The 27133-nt window shown below is 42.7% G+C and overlaps 2 protein-coding genes and 1 long non-coding RNA gene across 3 annotated transcripts in view; 2 read left to right on the top strand and 1 right to left on the bottom strand.

Moving 5' to 3' along the window:
• Positions 1 to 13032, top strand: part of LOC125348436 — a 15143-nt gene extending 2111 nt beyond the window's left edge. Inside the window, exons 2-3 of the long non-coding RNA XR_007210368.1 lie at positions 12758 to 12761; positions 12995 to 13032. This is a non-coding gene — a long non-coding RNA (uncharacterized LOC125348436). The remainder of the gene's footprint in view (positions 1 to 12757; positions 12762 to 12994) is intronic.
• On the top strand, positions 173 to 6289 carry Sap18 (Sin3A associated protein 18). Its single transcript, XM_048341659.1, has 4 exons — positions 173 to 312; positions 483 to 592; positions 4532 to 4654; positions 5883 to 6289. Exons 1-4 carry the CDS (start codon positions 241 to 243, stop codon positions 6037 to 6039), a joined length of 462 nt encoding a protein of 153 aa, XP_048197616.1. The 5' UTR covers positions 173 to 240; the 3' UTR covers positions 6040 to 6289.
• Ska3 (spindle and kinetochore associated complex subunit 3) lies at positions 11802 to 27133 on the bottom strand. Its single transcript, XM_048341655.1, has 9 exons — positions 26901 to 27133; positions 24303 to 24364; positions 24038 to 24203; positions 20740 to 21136; positions 20372 to 20460; positions 18246 to 18325; positions 15932 to 16135; positions 13887 to 14014; positions 11802 to 12887 (listed from the first exon to the last, which is right to left on the bottom strand). The coding sequence occupies exons 1-8, from the start codon at positions 27001 to 27003 to the stop codon at positions 13889 to 13891; spliced, it is 1227 nt and encodes a 408-aa protein (XP_048197612.1). The 5' UTR covers positions 27004 to 27133; the 3' UTR covers positions 11802 to 12887; positions 13887 to 13888.

Here is a 27133-nt window from a genome sequence, read left to right as displayed (position 1 = left end):
CGCACGCGCGTCTTGGGATGCTTCCGGAGAGGCGCAGGCGCGCTGGACGCGGACTCCGGAGCACAGTGAATACGCATGTGCATAACGACGCCCCTCCTCTTCTCCCCACCCAGCCCGACTCCACCTCGCCCCCCGCAGCCCTAGAAAGCCTCGTGCTGCTTCTCGCGAGAGAGCTGAGGCCTCAAGCTTGCTGCCGGGGTCGGGGGTTACGGAGATCCTCTCGGAGGCCGAAGAAGGAAGATGGCGGTGGAGTCGCGCGTTACCCAGGAAGAAATCAAGAAGGAGCCCGAGAAGCCAATTGACCGTGAGAAGGTGAGGACCCCGCATCGTGGGAAAGGGGGAGATGGGGGTCTGCCCTGGGCAGAGACGAGGCGTTTTCATTTTGTTTTTTGTTTTGTGGTTGCTCCCGGAGCCTTTCGGAGGCCGCCGCGAGCGCCTCGGGAAGGTAACTTCCGCCCTTTCCTCTTCTTGTTCTTCCCCAGACCTGTCCGCTGCTGCTGCGGGTCTTCACCACCAACAACGGCCGCCACCACCGCATGGACGAGTTCTCCCGCGGAAACGTGCCGTCCAGCGAGCTGCAGATCTATACCTGGTAAGCGCGCCCCGGGGGCCGGGCTGAGGCGGGCGGGCGGGCGAGCGAGCGGGCCCGGAGCTGGGCTGCGGCCGGCGGAACGCCGCGCGCCTCGGGGCAGGCGAATAGGGGTTAGTAGTACCGCGGAACCGGGGCCCTGCCCATCCTGCGACACGCTTTGTTGATGAGACTTTCTGGGTTAAGATTAAGCAAATCCACCATTGCCCTCCCCATGAAGGATGCCTGGCCACAAATGGGGTCCGGAGATATTTTCAAATGCGGCAGCTGAGCCGGATTCTGGGTGCCTCATGCCTGCTAATCCTAGCTACACTGGAGGTTGAGATCTGAGGATGGTGGTTGGAAGCAAACCCAGAGTTTTCCCTCCAGTTAGCCACCAAACAAAACGCTAAGTGGCTCAAGTGGTGGACCACCAGCAAAGGAAGCTAAGGAACAGCGCCCAGGCCCTGAGTTCAAGCCCCCTAGACACGCCCCCCCCCCTCCGAGGCGCTAGAAGGATTCAGAGGCCAGTAAATAAGACAAAGGGGAGTGGGAGTGGCTTAGTGCCTCAGAGGGTACCTACCCCTACCTAATACAGGAGGGAAGCCTGGGTTCTAGATGATTTTACCTCCTGTTAAACCTGTCATGCCCCTTGATCTGAGTAGGGCCGTATAATAAGTGCTGTAACTTTTTGCACTGATGTGTGATTTCAAAAAATATTTTTTTCTTAAAAAGTAACATGAACTTTTGTTGAATGCAATGTTAAGGTTGCCACTTGAACTATTGTTGTTTATTTTGAACTGGTCTTGAAGCTTGAACTCGGCTCAGGCACTTTCCCTGAGCTCTTTTTCTCAAAGCTAGCACACTCTACCATTTAGAGCCACAGTGCCACTTCTGGGTTTCTGGTGGTTAATTGGAGATGAGTCTCTTGGACTTCTGGGCTGACTTCGAGCCATGATCCTCAGATCTCAGCCTCCTGACAGGAGTAGCTGGGATTACAGGTGCTGCCCGTGTGTGTGTGTGTGTGTGTGTGTGTGTGTGTTGGTCCTAGGACTCGAATTCAGAGCCTGGATGCTTTCCCTTTTACTTAAGGCTGGTGGTCTGCCACTTGAGCTATCCATATCTCCGCTTCTGGCTTTTTGCTAGTTCATTAGAAATAAGAATCCTGGGTTTGTCAGCCCCGACTACCTCAAAACTTTATCCTCATTCTCAGCTTCCTGTGTAGCTAAGATTATAGGCCTGAGCTGGCTAGTACTATGATTTCAGCACTTCATTCATTCATTCTTTTTTTTTTTGGCCAGTCCTGGGCCTTGAACTCAGGCCTTGGGCGCTGTCCCTGACCTTATTTTTCTCAAGGGCTAGCAGTCTACCACTTGAGTTTTTTTTGCCAGTCCTGGGGGTTGGACTCAGGGCCTAAGCACTGTCCCTGGCTTCTTTTTGCTTAAGGCTAGCCACTTAAGCCACAGTGCCACTTTGGGCTCTTTCTGTATATGTATGTGGTACTGAGGAATCGAACCCAGAGTTTCATGTATCTGAGGCAAGCACTTTACCACTAGGCTACATTTCCAGCCCATGGCTTTTTTCTGTTTATGTGGTACCCAGGGCTTCTTGCATGCTAGGCAAGCACCCTACCATTAAGCCACATTCCCAGACCCCAGCCTTTGTGCTTGATTCTTGTACTTCAGTTTCATTCAAATGTAAAAGTTCTAGGAAGATGATTGAATTCACAGGAAATAATTACATGGATTGATGAAAAGCTCTTCAAAGATTAAATTGTTTAGTATTTCTTTCTTTCTTTTTTTCTTTTTTTTTTTGGCCAGTCCTGGGCCTTGGACTCAGGGCCTGAGCACTGTCCCTGACTTCTTCCAGCTCAAGGCTAGCACTCTGCCACCTGAGCCACAGCACCCCTTCTGGCCGTTTTACATATATGTGGTGCTGGGGAATCGAACCGGGAGCTTCATGTGTAGGAGGCAAGCACTCTTGCCACTAGGCCATATTCCCAGCCCCTTTCTTTCTTTTTTTTTTTTTGCCAGTCCTGGGCCTTGGACTCAGGGCCTGAGCACTGTCCCTGGCTTCTTCTTGCTCAAGGCTAGCACTCTGCCACTTTAGTCACAGCACCACTTCTGGCCATTTTCTGTATATGTGGTGCTGGGGACTCGAACCCAGGGCTTCATGTATACGAGGCAAGCGCTCTTGCACTAGGCCATATCCCCAGCCCCAATTGTTTAGTATTTCAAGCAAGAGTGGTGTGGCTTAAATTAATGGCCCTTTCAATCTTTAGTACTGTCCCCTTCTCCTGCCAAAACGGTATATTTCTTCCAACTAATAGGATTTTCAGTCTGTTAATTATACTTATGTCCTGAAGGAATAAAGTAAAAGTACTGTCTTTCTTTGTTGTAAAGTCAGTTTTTCAGACGTTCCTTTTTTGTGTGAGATGGGTTCTGGAATCCCCACCGATACCAAACTTTCAAGATGATCAGTTCTTTTAGAAAAGATGGTGTAATATTACATAGAACTTAATGCTCATCTTCCAGTAGAGTTTAAATAATTTCTAGCACAATGTAAATGCCATCTGAACAATTGTGGAATAGTAAGGTGAAAGTTAAGTCTGTTAAACTCAGGGATTATGGATTCAGAACCCCAGATGGTAGCAGTAGACGTCCTGACAAAAGGCGAGAAAGAAATGGGAGTCCAGAGGAGCCAGCAATGGCAGGTTAATCTGCCAGAGACCAAGGCTCTGTGGAGCTAGAGGATATACTCAGAGAAATTGGGCACGTCCAGTACTTTGGATGTTCACTAAAGCGTATATTGGAAGAGAATTACTGAGATCTCTTGGTCAAGCTTCACCCAGGAAAAGAGTTAGGAGAGAGATAGTAAGTGACTTATTGCAAATAACTTACTTACATGATTAGAGGAGCTAGGTTCCATATCTGTAGGATGGCCCCAGAAGGCTTTATTTATTGGCTCATTTATTTATTTGATGCCTGTAACTGGGTTTCAGCTCAAGGCCTTGTGCTCTGACTCTGAGTTCAAGCCCCAGGAACAGTACAAGAAAAAACAAAACTTGAGAGCAGTAGGAGATGGAAGATGTGCTTATAGATGGGTTTGCTGGAAAATGGAATTGTGTGTGGTGTTGTGTGCCAACAACTGTCATTCTCCTTTGGTGCCTGGTAGTTCCTATGGGAAATGCTGCTTCAAGTTTCAGACTTAAGCTTCATTTTTCTACTTGTGGAAGGAAATCCTATTAGCTCAAGGGACTATAAAGTTCTGAGTACAAATAAATATTTCCAGAATTTTAAATATGTGTACTATAGTGGGCTGGGAATATGGCCTAGAGGCAAAGAGGCAAGAGTGCTTGCCTTGTATACATGAAGCCCTGGGTTCGATTCCCCAGCACCACATATATAGAAAATGGCCAGAAGTGGCGCTATGGCTCAAGTGGCAGAATGCTAGCCTTGAGCAAAAAGAAGCCAGGGACAGTGCTCAGGCCCTGAGTCCAAGGCCCAGGACTGGCCCCCCCAAAAAAAAAAAAAACAAAAAATGTGTGTGTGTGTGTACTATAACAAGGCTGTGATTTTTTTTTTTTTTTTTTGCCAGTCCTGGGCCTTGGACTCAGGGCCTGAGCACTGTCCCTGGCTTCTTCTTGCTCAAGGCTAGCACTCTGCCACTTGAGCTGCAGCGCCACTTCTGGCCATTTTCTGTATATGTGGTGCTGGGGAATCGAACCCAGGGCCTCATGTATACAAGGCAAGCGCTCTTGCCACTAGGCCATATTCCCAGCCCTCATTGAAATTTCTAACATTGAGGCTGGTTCAGGAAGTATGTAGAGGCAAATAGTGTTTAAATGGCTTTAAACTTAAATTTAAAAGTAAAATCCAGTATTTCTATATATATTTCAGATACATGTGATAACTTGTTGGTAAATATTTTTGTTACTAATCAAAATCTTCAAAAAAATTTCAGGATGGATGCAACCTTGAAAGAACTGACTAGTTTAGTGAAAGAAGTCTACCCAGAAGCTAGAAAGAAGGGTACACACTTCAACTTCGCAATTGTTTTTATGGATCTTAAAAGACCTGGCTATCGGTAGGTGACTTCTATTTCCTATAATCTTTTGCCCAAAGCTAGCACTCTACCACCCTGAGCTATAGCTCCACTTCTGGCTTTTTGCTGGTTAATTGGAGTTGACAGTCTCATGGACTTTTTGGCCTAGCTTCAACTTTGCTATTCAGATCTCAGCCTCCTAAGTAGATAGGATTATAGACATGAGCTATCTGTATCTAGCAAAATCATTACCTTCCTTTTTTTTTTTTTTTTTTGTCATATGGCTTGAATTCAGGACCTAGATGCTGTCCCTGAGCTTTTTCCCTCAATGCTAGTGCTCGACCAGTTTTTTTTTGTTGTTGTTGTTGTTTGTACCAGTCCTGGGCCTTGAACTCAGGGCCTGAGCACTGTCCCTGGCTTCTTTTTGCTTAAGGCTAGCACTCTTGCCACTTGAGCCACAGCGCCACTTCTGGCCGTTTTCTATATATGTGGTACTGAGGACTCAAACCCAGGGCTTCATGTGTATGAGGCAAGCACTCTTGCCATTAGGCCATATTCCCAGCCCCTGGCTCTACCACTTTGAATCACAGTGCCATGTAGTTTTCTGGTGGTTAATTGGAGGTAAGAGTCTCATGGACTTCCTGCTTGGGCTGGCTTTTAACTCAATCCTTTTATCTCACCCTCTTACCTAGGATTACAAGCTTGAGCCACCAGTGCCCAGATAGTTGTGTTTTTAAACTCCTGTTTCCATTTTACTTTTTTTTTTTTTTTTTTTGCCATTCCTGGGGCTTAGGCAGTCTACCACTTGAACCACAGCACCAGTTGCAGTTTTTTCTGTGTATGTGGTACTGAGGAATTGAACCCAGGGCTTCATGGATGCTAGGCAAGCACTTTACCACGAAGCCACATTTTCCTAGCCCTCCATTTTACATTTTTTAATGTCTAGTTGAACTTTTTTTTTTTGGCCAGTCCTGGGCTTTGGACTCATGGCCTGAGCACTGTTCCTGGCTTCTTTTTGCTCAAGGCTAGCACTCTGCCACTTGAGCCACAGTGCCACTTCTGGTCATTTTCTATATTATGTGGTGCTGGGGAATCGAACCCAGGGCTTCATGTATACCAGGTAAGCACTCTTGCCACTAGGCCATATTCCCAGCCTTGTCTAGTTGAACTTTATACATAAAATTTCTGAACTGTTTTATATAATGTAGCAAATCTAGTTCCTTACCATCTTAATTGACTTATAATCTAACTGTCAATATCTTTCCAACAGAGTGAAGGAGATTGGCAGCACCATGTCTGGCAGAAAGGGGACAGACGACTCCATGACACTTCAGTCACAGAAGTTCCAGATAGGCGATTATTTAGACATAGCCATTACCCCTCCCAACCGAGCACCGCCTCCTTCAGGGCGAATGAGACCTTACTAAATCCTATGTACTTTTTCAAATTTATTTTTCAGCCACTTATGTAAAATAAGATAGATACTTGTTCCCCTGGTATTTGCCATTAAGCCTTTAAATTCTGAAGAATTGTAACACATCTATTTAGGACTTAGATTTGGATGTACTATAGTATGACTATTAGAAAGTCCACGTTTCAAGCTTCTGTAAAATATGAAGAAAAGTGCTCTTAGCATTCTGTGTGAAACTGTATTGTGAAATATATGTGTGCAATCAGTTTGAGTCTGAAAGTTAATGGGGCATGGGAACAAAAAGTTTCATGGTCCAGTTCTGATTTTTAGGAAGTAGTGGAGGAGAAGGGTGAAGGGTATTTTAAGCCATAAAGAGACAACAAGAAAGTCATGGGATTGTATGGAATTGAGCACAGACTCAAGTATGAAAAATGCTACATTGAGCCTGGCATGATCCGAATTTATAGAAGCCATGATCAGAGCTTCTGGATTTAAAAAATGGAATGGATCAGTTTGAAGGTAGGAAACAGTAGAGGAAAATAAGGATCAGGACTTCGAGCAGGGGTATAAAAAATATCACAACAGGGGAGGGCAAAACCTCCCAAATGCTGTTGTGTGCTGGGTACTTTGGCATGTAGCTTGCTGTGGCTTGTGGGGTTAGGACCTGGCTCTGCCCACAGCTCAGCAGCCTTGGACAGGTTACTAGAGTCAAGTCTTTTCTGTCTCTTGAGTATCACCATAAGACTGCGAGTGTTTTGGTTTTTTTTGGTGGGGTGTGGGGAGGGGGTGGGAACAGTCCTAGGGCTTGGACTCAGGGCCTGAGCACTGTCCCTGGCTTCTTTTTGCTCAAGGCTAGCACTCTACCACTAGGCAACATTCCCAGTCCTGCAAGTGAAATTTTTTAAGAGCTTAGAATGGAGCCTTAACAGACCAGAAAGTATAAATACCTGCAAGTAACCATAGCAGTTTAGAACTGGTACACCACGTGATCTTTGATGGCACTATTAGACTGAAATTTATAAACATTGTAGTTGGTAAAAGCCTTATTAGTTGTAGTCTATTAATAGTAGAAAATGAAAACTATACCCTAAAATGAAAACTGGTGCATCAGTGATTCTCAAAAAAAAGCATACTAGTTTTATCTTGTATATACAGAAACAGCCATTGAGAATTCATTGATTCTGCAGACTTGGTGTCTGTTGGTGGTGGCAGGCAGGCCTTGAACCTGGCTTCTGTTGCTGTGGGTTCACCCTGAGGCTCTTAGATTGCTTACCTAACTCAGGCTCTATGGGCTTTAGTGTTATGTATGCTACAAAATTGTTCTTGGAAAATAACCATTTTCCATGTAGATCAAGAGAGTAGGAACTAAAGGCTGTTGAATAAGCTATGAACTCTTACAAAGGCCCTTCTGTAATTTATTCTCCCACTCAAGTAGGTTGACTAGTTATTTCACCCCCTTGCCTGACTCAAAATGGAGTTCTTCCTTTAAAGGCTTGTACCACCAAAAATATAAAAATGCCTAGTGAATTTGTTATAAGGCTAAGACTCATATAGACCCTGTTTTCTTCTGGATTTGAGTAATGATAGCTGTTTCCTGAATGTGATCCTTAATTGCATCTTGCTCAGTGCTTTAGCATCTGTCCTGATGGCCTCATAGGTATTGTTGAAAAGTTCCCCTCTGGAGTGTGTTACAGTACTTGACATCGCCTGCGTCTCACAGTACATAATTGGGACTGCTAAACTTGTCATTGGCTCTAGTAACGTCATCGGTTGTGTATGTGTGGGTCTATGTGCATGTGATGGCTAAGTTTAGTTTAAGGGAAAAAAGAACTAAACTGTTAGGCCAGGTTGTAAATTCATGAAAACTAGACACAAATTCCAAACTTAGTTTTGTGATTTAAGTGCCCAGATCCTGGGCTAGAAACATTACCATGCTTTCCCTCATTTCATCCTCACAACCCTGACAGACTGCTTCCCAGTTATGGGAAGAAGGGCTACCACTCAAAAAGAGGAGCATGCAGATGTAGGGACCCAGTGACAGAAAGAGCTGAAGACCTTATTTGCAGAAAGTATTCATACTTCCACCCTTAGTCACTGCTGTTCATGTAAATTCACAATTGCCTGTCTGCAAGACAGTCATCTAGATTAACTGTAATGCCTTACTCAGTCCTTGTATACTTTTTTTGTGTGTGTGTGCCAGTAGAGGCTTCATTTCAAGTCCTGGGTGCTGTCCCAGAGTTCTTTTGTTCAAGGATAGCACTTTACCGCTTGAACCATAGCACCAATTTTTGCTTTCAGTGATTAGTTGGTGATAAGTCTTGTAGACTTTTCCTTCAAACTCCTACCTATCTCAGCTTCCTGAATAAATTTACTGGGCATGAGCCCCCAGTCTGGCCTCCCCAAACATCTATCTTTATTGATAAATATGGCTGTGAGTTCCATATTTCCTTGGGTTGATTAGCGAGGGCTGTGTATTCAAGTTTGCCTATAGCTGAGACAGTTTACTTTTACCAGAAGTCGTAATTTCTTGGGTAGGTAGTGAAATGGAATGTGCTCGAAGTATGCTTTATTCCATTAGAAAATACTGGGAATCAAACCAGGGACCTTATGCATGCTAGGCAAGTACTGTACCACAATTCCCCCCCCCCCCCCCCCCCCCCCAGTCCTGGGCCTTAGGGCCTGAGCACTGTCCCTGGCTTCTTTTTGCCCAAGGCTAGCACTCTGCCACTTGAGCCAGAGCGCCCCTTCTGGCCGTTTTCCATATATGTGGTGCTGGGGAATTGAACCAAGAGCTTCATGTATAGTAGGCAAGCACTCTTGCCACTAGGCCATATTCCCAGGGCCCCCCTCCCCCCAATTTTTAATGTACTGTTGGTTGAAGATAAGGGAGGAACTTCTAGATAGTAACAGAGGGCAGAGACTAAAGGGAGGAACTTCTAGATAGTAACAGAGGGCAGAGACTAAGAGTTGGGATGGGAAATGGGAGAGGAAAATTGATCAGATTTCCTCATCTGAAAAATCAGGCAATTGCTTAAAAAAAAAAAAAAGACTTCAGTATACATAAAGCATTTAGAACCATGCCATATCTAGTGAAATCTGAGTACTCAGTAATAATTCAGTAGACATGCTATATACTTGGGTAATTAACATATGCAAAGCCTTTGCCATCATTGAGCTTGAGGTCCACTGGAAAGATTAAATGTATGTCCAAATATTTTATTACATGCCCTACCAAGTATCATGACAGAAAAGAAGAGTACCAATAATGAGTGGATGGGTGGAGTTGAGGGAGAATGTTGGAAAGGTGACAATGATCAAGATGTGTTGTACTCATAAATGAACATGTTGAACTGAAACCCATTTGTACACTATTTGAAATGGGGGACGGGGGACTGAATGAAGCTGTTTAAAAAATGAGGCTGGGTGCTGGTGGTTCATGCCTGTAATCCTAGCTGATTAGGCTGAGATCTGAAGATTGTAGTTCAAAGCCAGCTGGGGCAGGAGTGTCCATGAGACAATCTCTAATGAACCACCAAGAAAAAAACCTGCAAGTGGAGTTGTGGCTCAAGTTGTAGAGTCCTAGCCTTGAACAAAAACTAAGGGATAGTCTAAAGTCTTGAGTTCAAGCTCCAGGACAAACAACCAAAAAGTGGGTTTAAAATGACAAGAAAAAGAGGGGCTGGGGATATGGCCTAGTGGCAAGAGTGCTTGCCTCGTATACATGAGGCCCTGGGTTCAATTCGCCAACACCACATATACAGAAAGTGGCCAGAAGTGGCGCTGTGGCTCAAGTGGAAGAGTGCTAGCCTTGAGCAAAAAAAAAAAAAAAAAAAAGAAGCCAGGGACAGTGCTTAGGCCCTGAGTCCAAGCTCCAGGACTGGCAAAAAAAAAAAAAAAAAAAAAAAAAAAAAAAAAAAAAAAAAGAAATGACAAGAAAAGATAGCTAAATTTGAGTTTATGGACCATTTAGCTGAAACATGGGGGTAGGGCTTGCTGATGTCAGCCTAGCTGACTGGAGTCCTCACACCTTGGTCTTTTAGAATCCCTGGTCTTCACACACAGGTGACTATTTCCCACTTGGCAAGGAAACACAGAGGAGCTCTAGGCAGTAAACCTACTGCTCTTTTCCATTAATCAGGGTCCCAGGCTAAGGCTGGCTTGGGGAGTAGCACATCATTGCCTGGTGTGCTCAGTGATGCTTGGCTGAGCCTAGCAATAGAGCTTGATGGTGAAGTTTTATTTATTTGCCAGTCCTAGGGCTTGAACCCAGGGCCTGGTCACTGTGCCTGAACTTGTTTTTGCTCAAGGCCAGTGCTCTGCCACTTGAATCACAGCTCCACTTCCTGTTTTTTCTTGATGGTGGTTAACAGAGATTCAAGGACTTTCCTCTCTAGGCTGGCTTTGAACCACGATTCTCAGATCTCAGCTTCTTGAGTAGCTAGGATTGTAGGCACAAGCCACTGTTGTCTGGCCAGTTTTTAAGGGCAGTAACTAAGCAGGCAAGCACCATGGATAGGAATTGCTTCTGGATAGGAATGCCTGCATTGAGAGCAGTCAGTGAGCAAGAAACCCTGTGGCAGGAAGAATGAGAAGCTGAAAGGTGGTGCGACCAAGGCACAGGTTGGAAGTTTGAGAAGCTGGATGGGGTCATACAGGCCACATGGTCACTTAGACTAGGCTAAGGATCTTATCACTTGAAGAGCAGTGAGGACACATTTGTAAAAAAACAACAACAAACAACCCAGCATTTGAAGCTTAGGAAGCTGTGGTACTATGCTGTCACACAAGCTAGGCTTGTAGGAGCAAGGTGGTAGGGTCATGGAAATACGTCTTGGACAAACTAAATCTGAATGATCAGGGCCATCATAAAAGTGGAGCTCCTTTGCAAGCAAACAAATGCCTAGTCTAGGACCAACCTTAAAACCTTCCTGCTCCATATCCCGTCTAGCCAACTGACTTCTGTATCTCCTTGCTTCAACAGGACTTGAGTTCTACTTGTAGGGCTACTTCCTCTCCTCAGCCCTCTCTCCAGTGTTCCACCCATCTATCTCCAGAAAGCCACCAAAATTCATCAGTGTTGTCAAAGTCAACTTTGCCAAGCCTATCAGTCAATACTCTGTCCTTTTAATTTGAATTTTTAGTAATAGTTAAGGAAATCTACAGTGATAGCCTATAGTGATAGCTCTGCCTGAAACATTTCCTTCCTACTTCACTAGCCTCATCCCACTCTCCTTTGCTAGATCTGCCTCCTCATATCCTTTAATGTCTAGTTTTTGGAACAAATGGCAAGTAGTCAAAGATTGTAAAGAAACTTAATTCAGGGGGCTGGGGATATGGCCTAGTGGCAAGAGTGCTTGCCTCCTATACATGAGGCCCTGGGTTCAATTCGCCAGCACCACATATACAGAAAATGGCCAGAAGTGGCGCTGTGGCTCAAGTGGCAGAGTGCTAGCCTTGAGAAAAAAGAAGCCAGGGACAGTGCTCAGGCCCTGAGTCCAAGCCCCAGGATTGGCAAAAAAAAAAAAAAAAAAAAAAAAAGAAACTTAATTCAAAAGATGAACTAGCTGGATGTGAGTGGTTCACACCTGTAATCTAGCTACTCAGGAAGCTAAAATCTGAGGATCAGGGTTTAAAAACAACCCAGGCAGGAAAGTCTGTGAGATTCTTATCTCCAATTAGCCACTAAAATGTTAGAATTGGAGCTGTGGCTCAAGTGGTAGAAAACCTTGAGCAAAAAGAGATCAAGGACAGCACCCAGGCCCGGAGACCAAGCCCCAGGAGACAGACACAGACACAGACACACACTCTCACAATGGACTAGACTTTACCTTGATAAACTAGCCAGTTGAAAAAGATTTATTGCCCATTATATAAACAAACAGTAATTCTTCCATTTGATTTTCAAAGCACAATTAAAGAATCATCTTTACTTTGAACTCCGAAAAGCTAAGAAATTAGATAATGACTTTTCAGCTCTTAAATTTGGAAGGATCTCAGGCTCGATGGACAGGCAGTAGTTCTAGAAACCCAGAGGATGTACAGAAGGATCCCTGGCCCAGGGTTAGTCAGAACCTTCCAGAGGAAAGTGCTGTGTGGCCAAGCTAGAGAGCAAAGCTAGAAGGCACCAGTCAAGTGGTGCTGTGAGAATGTTCACCACAATGCGAAGCTGGGAGAAAGAGAAGACAAGCATCCTCACAGCAGTGCCTGCCTCCTTCCAGCTGCCTCATACTGCCACCTTCACTGCACACAGTGCAGTTACCTATGCCAGAACGTTAGTTTAATGCTTTCTCTGTAGTTTGCAAATAGCAAATCAGGGACTAAAGCCAGGGCATCACACATGCTAGACAATGCCCCCAGCCCTTTTGAATTTTTTTGCATTTTGTTTCTGAGATGGGGTTTTGCTATCTTTGGCCTGGAACTCATTATGCTTGCCACTTCCCAGGTAGGGGAGTTCCAGGAACGTACCACAGGCAGCCATTAGTGCTTTAAGGGCCAAAAAAAGACTTCGGGACAGTCATGAAACAGATGGACAGAGCTGGCAGACAGCAGCAACCACCTGTCCACAAGATCAGAGGTGTCTGATCAGAGTAGCTAATAAGCAATAGCATTTATATCTTAAAAACTGTACAATTCCTGACATTACTTAAGTCATTCTATTAGGTTAAACAGGTTAATTTAACATTGAGATGGTAATCATCCTTAAAAATCGGATGACTCAACAATATGTCTGCAAGACAGGTGAAAACAAATCAAAACTCCACAAAACCCAAGTTAAACCATCACTGTCCAAGAGGGAGGAGAATGTGTAAGTCCAGATCTGCTTATACCGTATTCTGCTCTACAATAGATGGTTCAAAGGAATTCCTGCAAACAGACAAATAAAACTGTCAAGGGAGGATAATTAAAAGTCATTAGCAGAACAGATGATAACTAATATTTACTCCTATAAAAACAACAACAACTGGGATTAGCCAGGCCCTGGAGGCTCCCACCTGTAATCCTAGCTACTCGAGATGCTGAATCTGAGGAGGACTGAGGTTCAAAGCTAGCTAGCCCAGGCAGACACATCTGAACCTCCGTGTCTAATTAACCAGAAAAAAGCCAGAAATGGAGGTGTGGCTCAAGTGATAAAACACCAATCTTGAGTGAAAAAGCCAAGGGGCAGGGCATAGGCACTGAGTACAAGGGCCTATTCTTGTCTTTTTGGTGCTGGTCCTGGGTTTAAATAAACTTGGCCTCGGCGCTGTCCTGGAGCTTTTTTATTTTTTGCTCTACCACTTGAGCTACACCTCCAACTTCTAGTTTTTTTTGTGTGTCTAATTGGAGATAAGAATTTCACAGATTCAGGTTCAGCATGTGGCTTAGCAGTAGACTGCCTGCCTAGCATGCATGAAGTCCTAGGTTTGATTCCTCAGTATCACTTATACAGAAAAAGCTGGAAGGGGCACTGTGGCTCAAGTGGTAGAGAGCTAGCCTTGAGCAAAAGAAGCTCAGGGACAGTGCTCAGACCCTGAGTTCAAGCCCCAGGATTGGCAAATGAAAATAATTTCACAGAATTTTTAGATCTCAACCTCCTGGGTATCTAGGATTACAGTCATGAGCCACTAGTGCCCCATATTTTGTTTCTTTTTGATGCTTAGTGGTGCATAGGTGTGCATACACGCATGCACGTGCACACATACACTGAAGAAAAAAAAAAGGAAATAGGGTTAGATTTCCATTCACGTAATTAAACTAGATAATGTGGAAATTTGGGTTTTAGCAATCTCAAGTTCTATATGAAAAGTAGAGACAGACATTTTACCTAATGCTCAAAGTCCACAAATAGCACTCAAACTTTCCTTATCATGGGGCCACACTCACCTTCACCAGTTTTCCTTGTTGCCAACATCTCGGATGCTTTGTCCTTCATATCTGAGGAACCCTTTCCTGGGAGGCACTGCTTTTACTGCTACTGGAGTAGTGAGGTTAGATTTGTATTTTGATAAAATCTAAAACAAAAAGCAAATTACTTTTTACCAATCATGTAAATGACATAATCTGGAAGAAGTTCTAAACACTCAAGAAAAGCCATGGAAAATTAAAACATAAAGGTTATTTAAAACACTGAGAACTGCTTTAGCAGTTCAGTAGATATTCAACAGCAATAAAAAGGTGGAGATATTAGAAATTCAATTTGCATAGAAAGTTTGCTTTCTGAAGCCTTTGAAGATACACTGAGGTTAATGGAAACAAGTAGTGATGTATTTCTGAAAGCAAAATTAAGCCTATAATTTACAAAAATGTTAAAGAAAATATACATAGGTAAAATATGAAATGCCCCAAAGAAAAATCAGTTATAAGACTAATTATAAGAGGGGCTGGAGATATGGCCTAGTGGCAAGAGTGCTTGCCTCGTGTACATGAGGCCCTAGGTTCGATTCCCCAGCACCACATATACAGAAAATGACCAGAAGTGGCGCTGTGGCTCAAGTGGCAGAGTGCTAGCCTTGAGCAAGAAGAAGCCAGGGACAGTGCTCAAGCCCTGAGTCCAACCCCCAGGACTGGCCAAAAAAAAAAAGACTAATTATAAGAGAAGATTCTGAGATATCAGCAATATATTTTTCATGCACACAGTGGTCCTTTAGAGGCTGGGGATGGCTCTCGGTGGTAGCATGCTCACCTGGCATGCGTAAGACCCCGAGTTCCCTGTCCCCAGCAACACAAGGAAAAAAGCAATTTCCTTCTTTGGAAAGGAGAAAAAGGAGGAAGCCAGGAGAAGTGGTGCTTTCTAAACTCCCATGAAGACAGACATGTTCAATTTATCTCACCCAATTTATAAATTTCTCAGGAAAACAAAAGACAAAAAAATTTAAAAATTCAAAAAAGATTTAACAAAGATTTTGTTGATATTTTAGGATGATTTAGTTCCACTGGCATTTGGGCAAAGCTCTCCATAAGCCAGGGACATTTCTAGAATGGTTATAATAATTCCATGTACCTGGGGCTGGGAATGTGGCTTAGTGGTAGAGTGCTTGCCTAGCACGCTTCATGAAGGCCTGGGTTTGATTCCTCAGCACCACAAAAATAGAAAAAGTTGGAAGTGGTGCTGTGGCTCAAGTGGTAGAGTGCTAGCCTTGAGCAAAAGGAAGCCAAGGTTCAAGACCCAGGACTGACAGAAAGAAAAAGAATTCCATGCACCTGAGAGGTTTACAGGAATATACTAGATAGGATAAATGTGCTCAATGTACCTATCTATGCAGTTATCACAAAACCACATGTGTTATGAATGTAGGCTAAAGAGAAAAAAACCCACTCTACATACTAAAAGCAAATGTCAAACACCGACTTTTATTACACAGAGTCAAAGAATCGGACTGGTTATGTAGTAGTCAGTAATAGACTAGCAGTGAGGGATGTTAAGAATACAGAATCAGATATTCCTACATCAGAAAGTCATTGTTCTCAAAATGAAGTCCCCAAAGGCTAAAGTTCAAGAAACATTGGTCCAGGTTATTGGTGACAGTCTGGTCTGCAGAGCTGCACAGTAACTGAAGTATCAGCTCATTTAGCCAGCATCACTTCCAATGGACCAATGGACAACATGGAACCACAGCCGAACAACTACTGGAAATACCCTAAGAATACATTCCAGAACACAACATTAAAGAGAAAAACAAGGGTAACAGATTAATATGAAGGTAATATTGCTAAAAATCTGAGGCATTACTAGTTAGTGCTGAGCTCAGGATAGCCATTCCCAGGTGGATTTAGAAGGGCTTCATAGCCTAAAACATAAGCTTTTCCTCAATACCCAAATAAGCACATTAGCCTGATGATAAATAAAAGACAGAATTTAGGCAGTTTAAGGCTTTTCAATATAATGATTTTGAAAAGAATGTCATAAAAAAATAATCTGGAAAAGTAACCTGGAGAATATCTTCTGGAACTGCTGTTACTTCTGGAGGTGTAGGCGTTCTCAGCAGGTTTTCATAAGATGAGATTTTTGGAGAGGAGGGATCTGCAAAGTTCTCAAAGCACTCATCAGAACTTAAAATGATTGAGGCACAATCTTTAACTTCTAAATCATTAGACAAATTATTTGTTTTTGATAATGGAGAATTTGTAGATACCTATACAATAAAAACAAAGGATTGAATTATGACAGTAGATGTCATACATAGAAAATGTTAGTCAACTTGTCAGTTTTCTCGGGGTACCCATTCCAGATTACTCCTTCCTTCCCTGATCGAGTGTTAAACGACATCAAGAAAAACAAAGAAATAGCACACAGGAGACAAAGCACCATCTTCATTCCTAATAAAAAAACTTAGGGTGAGGAAATGGAATGCTGACTGCAAGTCCACCCACTGAGGTAACACACTCACTGGGGAAGATGAGAGTCAGTAGGGACAAGCTGAAGTGTCTGCACGGGAATGCAGCAGGCAGGTTGCTTCCAAGAGCAAGAGAGCAGATCAGAGGGATGCTTAGCATGTCATGGACGTGTTAAGAGAAGTCAGTCTCCCTTAGGTCACAGTTTGTAATAAAGAAATACACAGGCCAGGAATAAATGTCATTTGTTGTTTTCACATAACAGTAATGTACATAGTAAACTAAACTAGCAGGTGGATAACCTGAGGCTGCAATTGATAACAAAGCATGGTTTGTCATCAGCCACACCATCCAACAGACTACACAGGGGCAGTTCAAACTTAAATTACAAAAATAAGTCCTCAGCAATACTGGCCTCATTTTAATCTGAACATTGCAGTCTACAGGACATTTCCACCACAATAACAATTCTGTTGTCTGTCTATAGGACAGGTTGTTGGAAGTGTTCATCTTGTCTCTAAGGAGTGGTTCAATTTTGGTAAGTTTTGTTTTTTTGTTAGTCATGGGCTTCAACTCTGGGCCAGGGCACTGTCCCTGAGCTCTTTAGCTCAAGGCTAGCGCTCTACTACTGGAGTTATATCCCCACTTCTAGTTTTTCCGTGGTTAACTGGAAATGAGTCTCATTGACTTTTCTGCCCGGGCTGGCTTTGAACCTTGATCCTCAGATCTCAGCCTTCTGAGTAGCTAGAATTATAAGCGTGAGCCATAGGCACGTGATAGTTTTGGTGTTTTTTTGGTGCCAGTCCTGGGGCTTGAACTCAGAGCTTTACAGCTCAAGGCTAGTACTCTACTACTTGAGTCATAGCCTCACTTCTGGCTTTTTTCTGGTTTGTTTTTTGAGTAGTTTATTTTATTTACTTATTTTTCTTTGCCAGTCCTGGGGCTTGGACTCAGGGCCTGAGCACTGTCCCTGGCTTTTTTTTGCTCAAGGTTAGCACTCTGCCACTTGAGCCACAGCGCCACTTCCGGCTTTTTCTGTTTATGTGGTGCTGAGGAATCGAACCCAGGGCTTCATGCATGCAAGGCGAGCACTCTACCACTAAGCCACATTCCCAGCCCTTTTTGAGTAGTTTATTAGAGATAAGTCTCATGGACTTTTTTTCTTCTGGGTATGGCTTTGAGCCATGATCTTCAGATCTTCAGTGCCACAGCTGAGCTACAGGCCTGAGCCATTGGTGCCTGGCAGGGTAGTTCAGTTTTTTTTTTTTTTGCTAGTCCTGGGCCTTGGACTCAGGGCCTGAGCACTGTCCCTGGCTTCTTCTCGCTCAAGGCTAGCACTCTGCCGCTTGAGCCACAGCACCGTTTCTGGTGTTTTTTTGTATATGTGGTGCTGGGGAATCGAACCTAGGGCCTCGTGTATCCGAGGCAGGCACTCTTGCCACTAGGCCATATCCCCAGCCCCAGGGTAGTTCAGTTTTGATGGTAATTTTATTAAATAGGAAAAAAAAGCATAAAATTAGACATTAATCTCACCCAGTGACAACCACACTTTGGAGTTTCAATTCATTCTTTTTGTATATTCTCTTCTGTTCTTCCAAATATGACAAGCAACCCCAGGTTAATATGTCTTGTGTGTTCTGTATTTTTTGATATTTCATTTGTTTCCCACATTTTCATATTTTTCCCTATAATTTGTTATAAACCTATGTCCCAATTTGCCTTCAACAAATTTTCATAGTTAAAGGGAATAAAAACTTTTACAAATCTAGATTGCTAAAATCCTAGAAATATCCTCTAAAATATACTATAAATATACTCTAAAAGTTTTTTAGACAGATTGAATCTGCAAGAAGTAGTGAAGCTGAGTCATAAGGATAAAAAGATTATAGTTTCCAGTGATATGAAACTTACCAAAGTTGTGTTCTTGGTAGAAGGAATTTTCAAACCAGGAGTGCGGAATGTAGGCACCAAGGGTGAATCTGTATACTCAGGTATGGAATCTGTATACAATAGGTATGGAATAAAGTTTAAGTGCTGTCAATATACTTTGTGTACTTTATAGGCAGACATGCTTTTCATTAGTACCAGAGGTACTATCAGAGGTTTGGTAAGATTGCAATGTTGTAAGAACAGTACAAAATAAACATAACTCATGTAGTATGGGTTCATACATAGTGAATATGAATTGTACATTTATTATATAATGGAAATAAAAGCAATAAACTCCTAACGGAAAAGAAATTTATCACAATAGCAACAAAGGAGACAAGATACTTACCAACAAATCTATTAAATACTATATATAAGCTGGGTGCCAGAGGCTCATGACTATAATTCTAGTCATTGAGGAGGTTGAGTCACTCAGGGTCTCAATTCAGAGCTAGCACAGGCAGAAATGTCTATGTAACTCTTACCTCCAATTAACCAGCATAAAGTTGGAAGTGGTATTGTGGCTCGAGTGTTAGTGTAATCCTTGAGCACAAAAGCTAAGGAGAAATGTCAGGCTGAGTTTAAGCCCAGGCACGCATGCGCGCGCGCACACACACACACACACACACACACACACACACACATTCCTACATACATACAAACATAAAGGCTGCCAGGTGCCAGTGGCTCACACCTGTAAACATAGCTACTCAGGAGGCTGAGAGCTGAGCAGCACAGTTGCAAGCCAGCTGGGACAGAAAAATGTATGACATTATCTCAAATTAACCACCAAAAAGAGCTGTGGCTCAAGTGGTAGAGTGCAAAGAAAGAAAAAAATAAAAGATAAAAGCTGCAACAAAAGTAGCTACAAATGGTAACAAACACCGCAACACAAGGGAATGTTTCTCTGAAATATCAATGGCTGAAGAAAACACTGCTTTTGTGCTGAAGAAACCCAAAGAAAAATTTTCTGAATATATGTCAAAAAACTATGAATAGGTCTGGTGAAGACTAGTCATTTTTAAACATTTTCCAATAGGTTTGGTACAGATTAGAGAATTTGAAAAATTACAGTTACCATACAAGTGTAGAATTTAAACATTTTATATCCTATGTTTGCTGGGACAAATATAGAAACAGTGCCTAAAACTTTTAGTTACTGAGCTGAAAAAAAAAAACACCTCCCAAACTTGAAATGCTTAGTGTATTCTAGATGTGGCTTAAGTAAGAAATATTATATACAACTTTAACCAACACATTTTTTTCTTATTTTTGGTTGGTTGTGGGGTTTGAACTCTGGGCCTGGGCTGCCCCTGTGCTCTTCAGCTCAAGGCTAGTGCTCTATCTCTTGAGACACAGAGCCACTTTCTTAAGCAACAGATTTAAGGTAAATTAACACAAAGCACAATGGTGTTACATTAAAAAGTTATTTAAAAATTTTTTTTTAGTGTCTTACTGTACGTATATTCCAAGCTGGCCCTGAACTTGCTATGGAGCACAGACTGGCCTCAAACTCACAATTCTCCTTCCTCTACCTCCTCAGAGTACATTTTATTTTTTTAGTATAATTTTGTTATTATTAAGGTTTTTTGTTTGTTTTGTTTTTTGCCAGTCCTGGGGATTGAACTCAAGGCCTGAGCACTGTCCCTGGCTTCCTTTTGCTCAAGGCTAGCAGCACTCTACCACTTGAGCCACAGCACCACTTCTGGCTTTTTCTGTATACGTGGTGCTAAGGAATAGAACCCAGGGGTTAATGCATGCTAGGTGAGCACTCTGCCACTAGGCCATATTCCCAGTCCCTATTATTAAGGTTTATTCCAAGGGGTTACAATTTCACGATTCAGGCAAGCATTCATTTCTCTTTTGGATAATGTCATCCCTTCGTTTGCCTTCTCCCAGTTTCCCTCTTCTGTCCCTGCCCACAAGTTGCATAGCTCATTTTCTCCATAGTGGGATTTCTATGTTTTAATTTAAAGTATTTGAATAGTGCTTAATAAAGTGCAGTGTCACAGATAGTAAGAAAATGACTGGACTGTCTAAGGTGACGAAGCCATTTCTGTACAACGATAGTTTGGGCAGAGTAGGGCTTAAAAGCTGAGTATTAAACCCACCACATTTTTCCCGCTGCTGGATTATGGAGCCCGGAGTGGCCAGGAAGTTGTCATCAGTCACAGGTTCTGTTCTTATGGCCTCCTCACTGGGACAATTCAAGAGGAAATTAAAAGTTACAAAAGAGTTAACATTTAACCTCTAGGAAAATATGGTTAATGGGAGATAAGAGTCTCGTGGTAACTTTTCTGCCCAGGCTGGCTTTGACCTGCGATCCTCAGCTCTCAGCCTCCTGAGTAGCTAGGATTACAGGTGTGAGCCACTGGTGTCTGGTTTGTCATATATTTTCTATGGGGGAAAAGTATCAGTAAATGCAAAAGTTTTTAGCAAAATAGATAAAATTTTACCTTATAAGAAAATTACTTGCCTTTTACTAGTCATCATTTTTTTAAGGCCCCTTGTGTAATCTTCATTTAAACACATAGAGTATTCAGAGATACCAAAGTGTTCTAGTTTAGGAGTTACACACTCAAAGTTGTCCATATTGAGAGTGCATTTTGGGGTTGTAGGCACTTTGACTAGAGGGTATGTAGTCGGTGGAGTGTCAATGGTGTGCTCTTTCATATGGTTGTCTACTGCTTGCTGAGGTTTTAATAGAACTTGGGGTATCATGTATCGCTCAAGTCCAAAATCAGAAAGCTGTGGACTACGTAGAAGATTCTCAGAGACCAAAGGATCAGAGAGCTCTGCCTTCCTATCAGGTGTTGGAAGATGCTTGGTTTCAGCCAGCTCCAGCGGAGGGTCAGTGACTTCTTTCTCACACACTGTAAGAAATCAAAGAGGAACGCACTAGGCAAACATAAATGTACAGAATGTCATGCTTGTAAAAAACAAACCAGGGGCTAGGAATGTGGCTTAGTGGTAGAGTGCTTGCCTAGGATACATGAAGTGCTGGATTCAATTCCTCAGCAGCACATAAACAGAAAAGGCCAGAAGTGGTGTTGTGGCTCAAATGGCAGAGTGCTAGCCTTGAGCAAAAAGAAGCCAGGGACAGTGCTCAGGCCCTGAGTCCAAGGCCCAGGACTGGCAAAAAAAAAAAGAAATTTGGGGGCTGGGGATATGGCCTAGTGGCAAGAGTGATTGCCTCCTACACATGACACCCTAGGTTCAATTCCCCAGCACCACATATACAGAAAATGGCCAGAAGTGGTGCTGTGGCTCAAGTGGCAGAGTGCTAGCCTTGAGCGAGAAAAGAAGCCAGGGACAGTGCTCAGGCCCTGAGTCCAAGCCCCAGGACTGGCAAAAAAAAAAAAAAGAAGAAATTTGTTGAAAGAACACTTGGACATTATCAGAAAATCAGTATTTTTGCTGATTTGGAAGATTTCTGAACAAAGAAATCTTTTTTTTTTTTAAAGTTTTTATTATCAAACTGATGTACAGAGAGGTTACAGTTTCATACGTTAGGCATTGGATACATTTCTTGTACTGTTTGTTACCTTGTCCCTCATACCCCCCTCCCCCCTCCCCCTTACCCTTCCCCCCCCCCAGGTGTTCAGTTCACTTACACCAAACAGCTTTGCAAGTATTGCTTTTGTAGTTGTTTCTCTTTTTTTACCCTGTGTCTCTCAATTTTGGTATTCCCTTTCAATTTCCTAGTTCTAATACCAGTATACACGGTTTCCAATATACTCAGATAAGATTACAGAAATCTTTTTTTTTTTTAACCAGCCCTGGGGCTTGATCTCAGGGCCTGAGGAGCACTGTCCCTGGCTTCTTTTTGCTCAGAGCACTGTCCCTGGCTTCTTTTTGCTCAAGGCTAGCACTCTGCCACTTGAGCCACAGCGCCACTTCTGGCCATTTTCTGCATATGTGGTGCTGGGGAATCAAACCCAGGGCCTCATGTATATGAGGCAGGCACTCTTGCCACTAGGCCATATCCCCAGCCCCTTTCAACAAATTTCTGACACGTATTTATCTGCTCATACTCCATTTTCAGGCCAAATGAGAGAAATAAACCAGTGCTTTAGAAATTCAACACCTACACATAAGATTCCTTACTTCTTCAAGATAATCATCAGGTCTTTTGTTTTGTTTTGGGTGCCTGTCCTGGGGCCTGGTGCTGTCCACAAACTTCTTTTGCACAAGGCTAGTGCTACACCATTTGAGCCATAGCTCCACTTCTCGCTTCTTTGGTGATTGATTGCAGCTAAGTGCCTCACAGACTTTCCTGCCCGGGCTGGCTTCGAACGAAGATCCTCAGATCTCAGCATCTTGGGTAGCTAGAATTACACGCCTAAGCAACCAGCACCTGGGTATTATGAGTCCTTTAAAAATATTTTCTGAAGCCGGCTGCTGGTGGCTAACACCTGTAATCCTAGCTACTCAGGAGGCTGAGATCTGAGAATTCCAGTTTGAAAGCAGCCTGGGCAGAAAAGTGCCAGTGAGAGAGTTTTATCTCCAATTAACCACTCAAAAACCTGGAAAGAGAGCTGTGGCTCAATTGATAGAGTGCTAGTCCTGAGCACACAGAGACTCAGAGACAGCAGCAGGCCCTGAGTTCAAGCCCCACAACTGACAAAAAATATTTTTTCCCTGAAATTATTCTATCATTAAGTCATACAGAATTAAGTGTGGAATAAATTAGTCTAGATTTAGCAAAGTATTATTTTAGTCTCGTTACTGATGTCTAAGTTAAAACAGCTTGTTACAAAAGTAGATTTTTATCCTTCATGAATTTGGGAGCATGTTTATCAAAAGCCTGAGACCCCGGGGAAACACTCAATATGGACTTGAACGGATGTTTTATTTATATGATTGCTTCCATAAAGACACAGATATATAATTAAAGCCAGAAATTACCCAGGTTCTGTAGAACAAAGCAGTTGATACTTAACATGCCCAGCATTGCTCTATGTAAATTCTCATTTAGTCCTTATACAACCCCACACAGTAGCTATATTAAATACTCCCACCAGACATAAGCTGTGATACAAGCTTAGTCAGTTTGCAAGAAACAGCAAGTAGTGGTAGAAGTTTGAACTAAAATTTGACGCTTACTTGTAGCAATTTAGCTTCTCTATCTATGACAAGATTTCACTATGTAGCCTAGGCTGACCTTGAATTGAAATCCTCCTGTCATCAGACTCCCAAATAGCTAGGATTATAGGCATGTATAACCATAATGGGCCTTTGGCTCTCAATTCTAAGCCACTATGCTATACTACTGACCTTCTGTTAAAATTTTAAAACTAGAAACTCACTTTATCAATTTAGGTAAAAATATCTCACTCTATAGAAAAATAAACACTGAAAAGTAAAATAGCATGCTTAAGGCTTCTCAACTATTCACTGGCAAAGCAGTCTAGACCTAGCCTATTCTGTCATATAGATTTACCTTGTTCTTTCCAAATGAAATTGTTCAAACAATTCTTTCATGTAGGAGGATGTTCATGCTCATTTAACACTGTGGAGGAAGCAAAGACTATATATGTGTGTCAATGTACATTTGTATTTTGACAATCTTACCATGTAGCCCAGGCTGGCCTCAAACTTGTGATCTATACTGCACCACTGAGTATTGTTTACTGAATAATTATTGAATGACAAACATATTGGTAGAAACTGAACTAAAAACAAGCTATAGGCCAAGCCTACAGTATAGCTATCTTAATCATGTTGCCTTCCTTAATACTATACCTAATGCTGTAAATAAATATTAGTCAAACCTGAATTTTCTTTGACACGTGGATCATATCCATACTTCTCGAAAAACTCTCTTATTTTTATGATATCCGTTGAATTTTTTTTCATCAGTACTTTTGCTGCCTTTATGAAGCCAATGCTTTCTTGACTTTGCAGTCTTGCTTTATTCAGAAGGGTATTAACATCATCCTTTTATGAGGAAAGGAAATACATTATATATTGTAAGTTTAAGCTTAAAAAAATAATTCACCAAAGAAAAATAATGCATCAATACTGCAGCAATGATACCTTTAGATTCTGGACTTCTGAATGAAGGTCATGTAAAATTCTCATTGGATAATCTTCAAGGTCTACAATATGAATGTAGAAAACAAATAAAAAAAAGTCCAATAAATAAAAAAAATGGAAGAAAACATAGAAAATTTAATGTAGTTTCTCAGAATTATAAAATCCTTGTAGGCATTTATTTAGAATTTACTTCTTGACAACTGCTTAAAAAACAAAAAGGAAAGAAAGAGAATTAAGGCTATTCTTTAAACCTTTATTGAAGTGGCTCATGCTTCCCAAGAGGCTGAGAGCTGAGAATCATGGTTATGAGCCAGCTCAGGGTAGAAAAGTCCAAGAGACTATTATCTCCAAGTAACCAGCAAAAAGCATGGAGACATGGCTCAAGTGGTAGAGCACCAGTTGAGCAAGCTCAAGGACCTGAGTTCAAACACAAGTGCCACCCAAAACAATCACAAAAAATAGCCCACAGGCCAGGCTAGTTTGGTGATATACACCTGTAATCCTGATTACTCGAGAGGCAAACAAAGGTAAATTAAGGGCTCGGATGCAGCAGAGTGGCAAAGTGCTTGCCTAGCAAGTGCAACGTTCTGAGTTCGATCCCCAGTACCAAAAGAGAAAAGACAAAACAAAAACAAAAACAAAAACAAAAAAAAACCACACACACAGTAAAAAAACAAAAAATAAACCAAAGGCAAGTTAAGAGTATGAAGCTGGTCAACGCAAAGGAACAAGCAATACTCAGTCTCAAAACCAAAGTAAAATCAAATGGAGGTGTCTTACATCTGTAATCCTAGCCACTTAGGAGGTTGAGACCTGAAGATTCCAGTTGGAAGCCAGCTCTGGCAGGAAAGTCTGTGAGACTCATCTGTAAATTACCAAAAAGCCCAAAGTGGAGCTGTGACTCAAGTGGTAAAGCACTAGCATTAAGCAAAAGAAAATCAAGGATAGTGCCCCAGGCTCTGAGTTCAAGCCCAGGACACTCACATAAAAAGAAAAAAGGTAGACTACATGAGTCAAAGGCCCTGTGTTCAATCATCAGCACCTGAAGAACAACAAGTTAGTCCATTAAAAAAAAAAAAAAAGAGGGGCTGGGAATGTGGCCTAGTAGTAAAGTGCTCGACTCATATACATGAAGCCCTGGGTTCGGATTCCTCAGCACCACATATATAGAAAATGCCGGAAGTGGTATTGTGGCTCAAGTGGTAAGAGTGCTAGCCTTGAGCAAAAAGAAGCCGGGCACACTGCTCAGGCCCTAAGTCCAAGCCTCAGGACTGGCAAAACAAAACAAACAGAAAGAGAAATAGCTTAATTACATAAACCAATACAAAAAAGGTCCTGAGACATTAATAGTAGTGTCTTCTGATGACGGTTTATGGGATATATTTGACTCCTTTCTTCTCTCTGTCTCTGTCCTCCCTCCCTCTCCCTCGGTCTTGCTCCCTCGCTTTCTGCTCTCTTTCTTTTTAAGGCGCTGGTTTCTATGGCTTGAATACTGTGTCCTGGTGCTGTCCCTTGAACCTTTTTGCTCAAGGCTAGTGCTCTACTATTTCCAGCTTTTTGTTGGTTTAACTGAGATAAAGAGTCTTGCAAACTTTCCTGCCTGGGCTGGCTTAGAACTATGATCTTCAGATCTCAGCCTCATGAGTAGCTTAGGATTACAGGTGTGAGCGACCGGCTGAGTTAGTTTCTTTTACTTGTCTAAATCTGAAGTTTCATGCAAAGCACATTATTTTTACAGTCACAAAACCAAACATTTTCAAATGGTTAGAAGGTCTTAAGGTATATTAAAATCATGACATTTATTAAACACTTGATAGAATTTATAAAAAAATTCCAATAAAAGGAATAATTTTGTTTTGCTTAAAAGTGTAGTATTGAGTACTAGCATGTACATTGGCAATAGCTTACTGGAGAATAATATACAAATGCTTACTGAAACGGTTAAGCACTGGGTAAGAAAACATCACTCAACAGGCATAAAGCAAAAACCACTATAACATAACTACACACTCCAGCCTCGGTGCTGGATTGCGAGCTTGTACCACCATTCCCAGCTTAATTGCTACATTCTAATCTGAATTTTTATATGGTATTTTTATGAACAACTCCATAGCATGTGTAACATTGTCTTAAACGCCTACACAAAGACAGGTGACTGTAATCCTAGTTACTGAGGAGACTGGCATCCGAGGATTGCGGTTCAGACTCCAGGGGCAGGAAAAATTGTGAGACTCTAATCTCCAATTAACCAGCAAAAAGCCGAAAATGGATTAGCTTTGAGCCCAGAAGCCCAGAAACAGAGCTCAGGCCGAGTTCAAGTCATCAGGACCGGCACAAAAAGTGGGGAGGGGCATTCGCAGCCCCCGGGAGCAGTGTTAATCACAATGGTGGGCGCCGACCCCGGCCCCTGCCTCTTCCTCACACGCCGCATCTCTGTGGAAGCACTGCTCACCTCTCACCTCACGTAAACCCGTCCAGTCTGTAGGTTCATTTCACGCGCGGTGGTAGTTTTGGCAGCCGCCCCTCCGGGCACTGCGGGCCGCCGCAGAGCCGGGAAGAGGCGGGGATTCGGGGCCCGGCCCGGCCCCCCTCACTCACCGTTCTCCTCTCCGATCAGGGCTCGCTGAAGCCGGGACGTCTCATCGTCTAGCGTGCTAGCCAGAGTCCGCAGCTTCCCGCAGAAACTCCGAATCGGGTCCATGGGTTAAGAAGCGCAGAGGAAGGGAGCCGGGATGAGGACGACTCGGAGGGAACCCGCCACTGGTTTGAACTTGGTCGCAGCGTTTACGTCCCGAGTGCGCGCATGCGCAAAACGGCCACCCGGCTACGTC

This window comes from Perognathus longimembris, chromosome 3 (genome assembly GCF_023159225.1).
Source record: "Perognathus longimembris pacificus isolate PPM17 chromosome 3, ASM2315922v1, whole genome shotgun sequence".
NCBI classification, from domain to species: domain Eukaryota; kingdom Metazoa; phylum Chordata; class Mammalia; order Rodentia; family Heteromyidae; genus Perognathus; species Perognathus longimembris.
The sequence above is the reverse complement of the archived record's forward strand: the minus strand, read 5'-3'. Positions and strand labels throughout refer to the sequence as shown.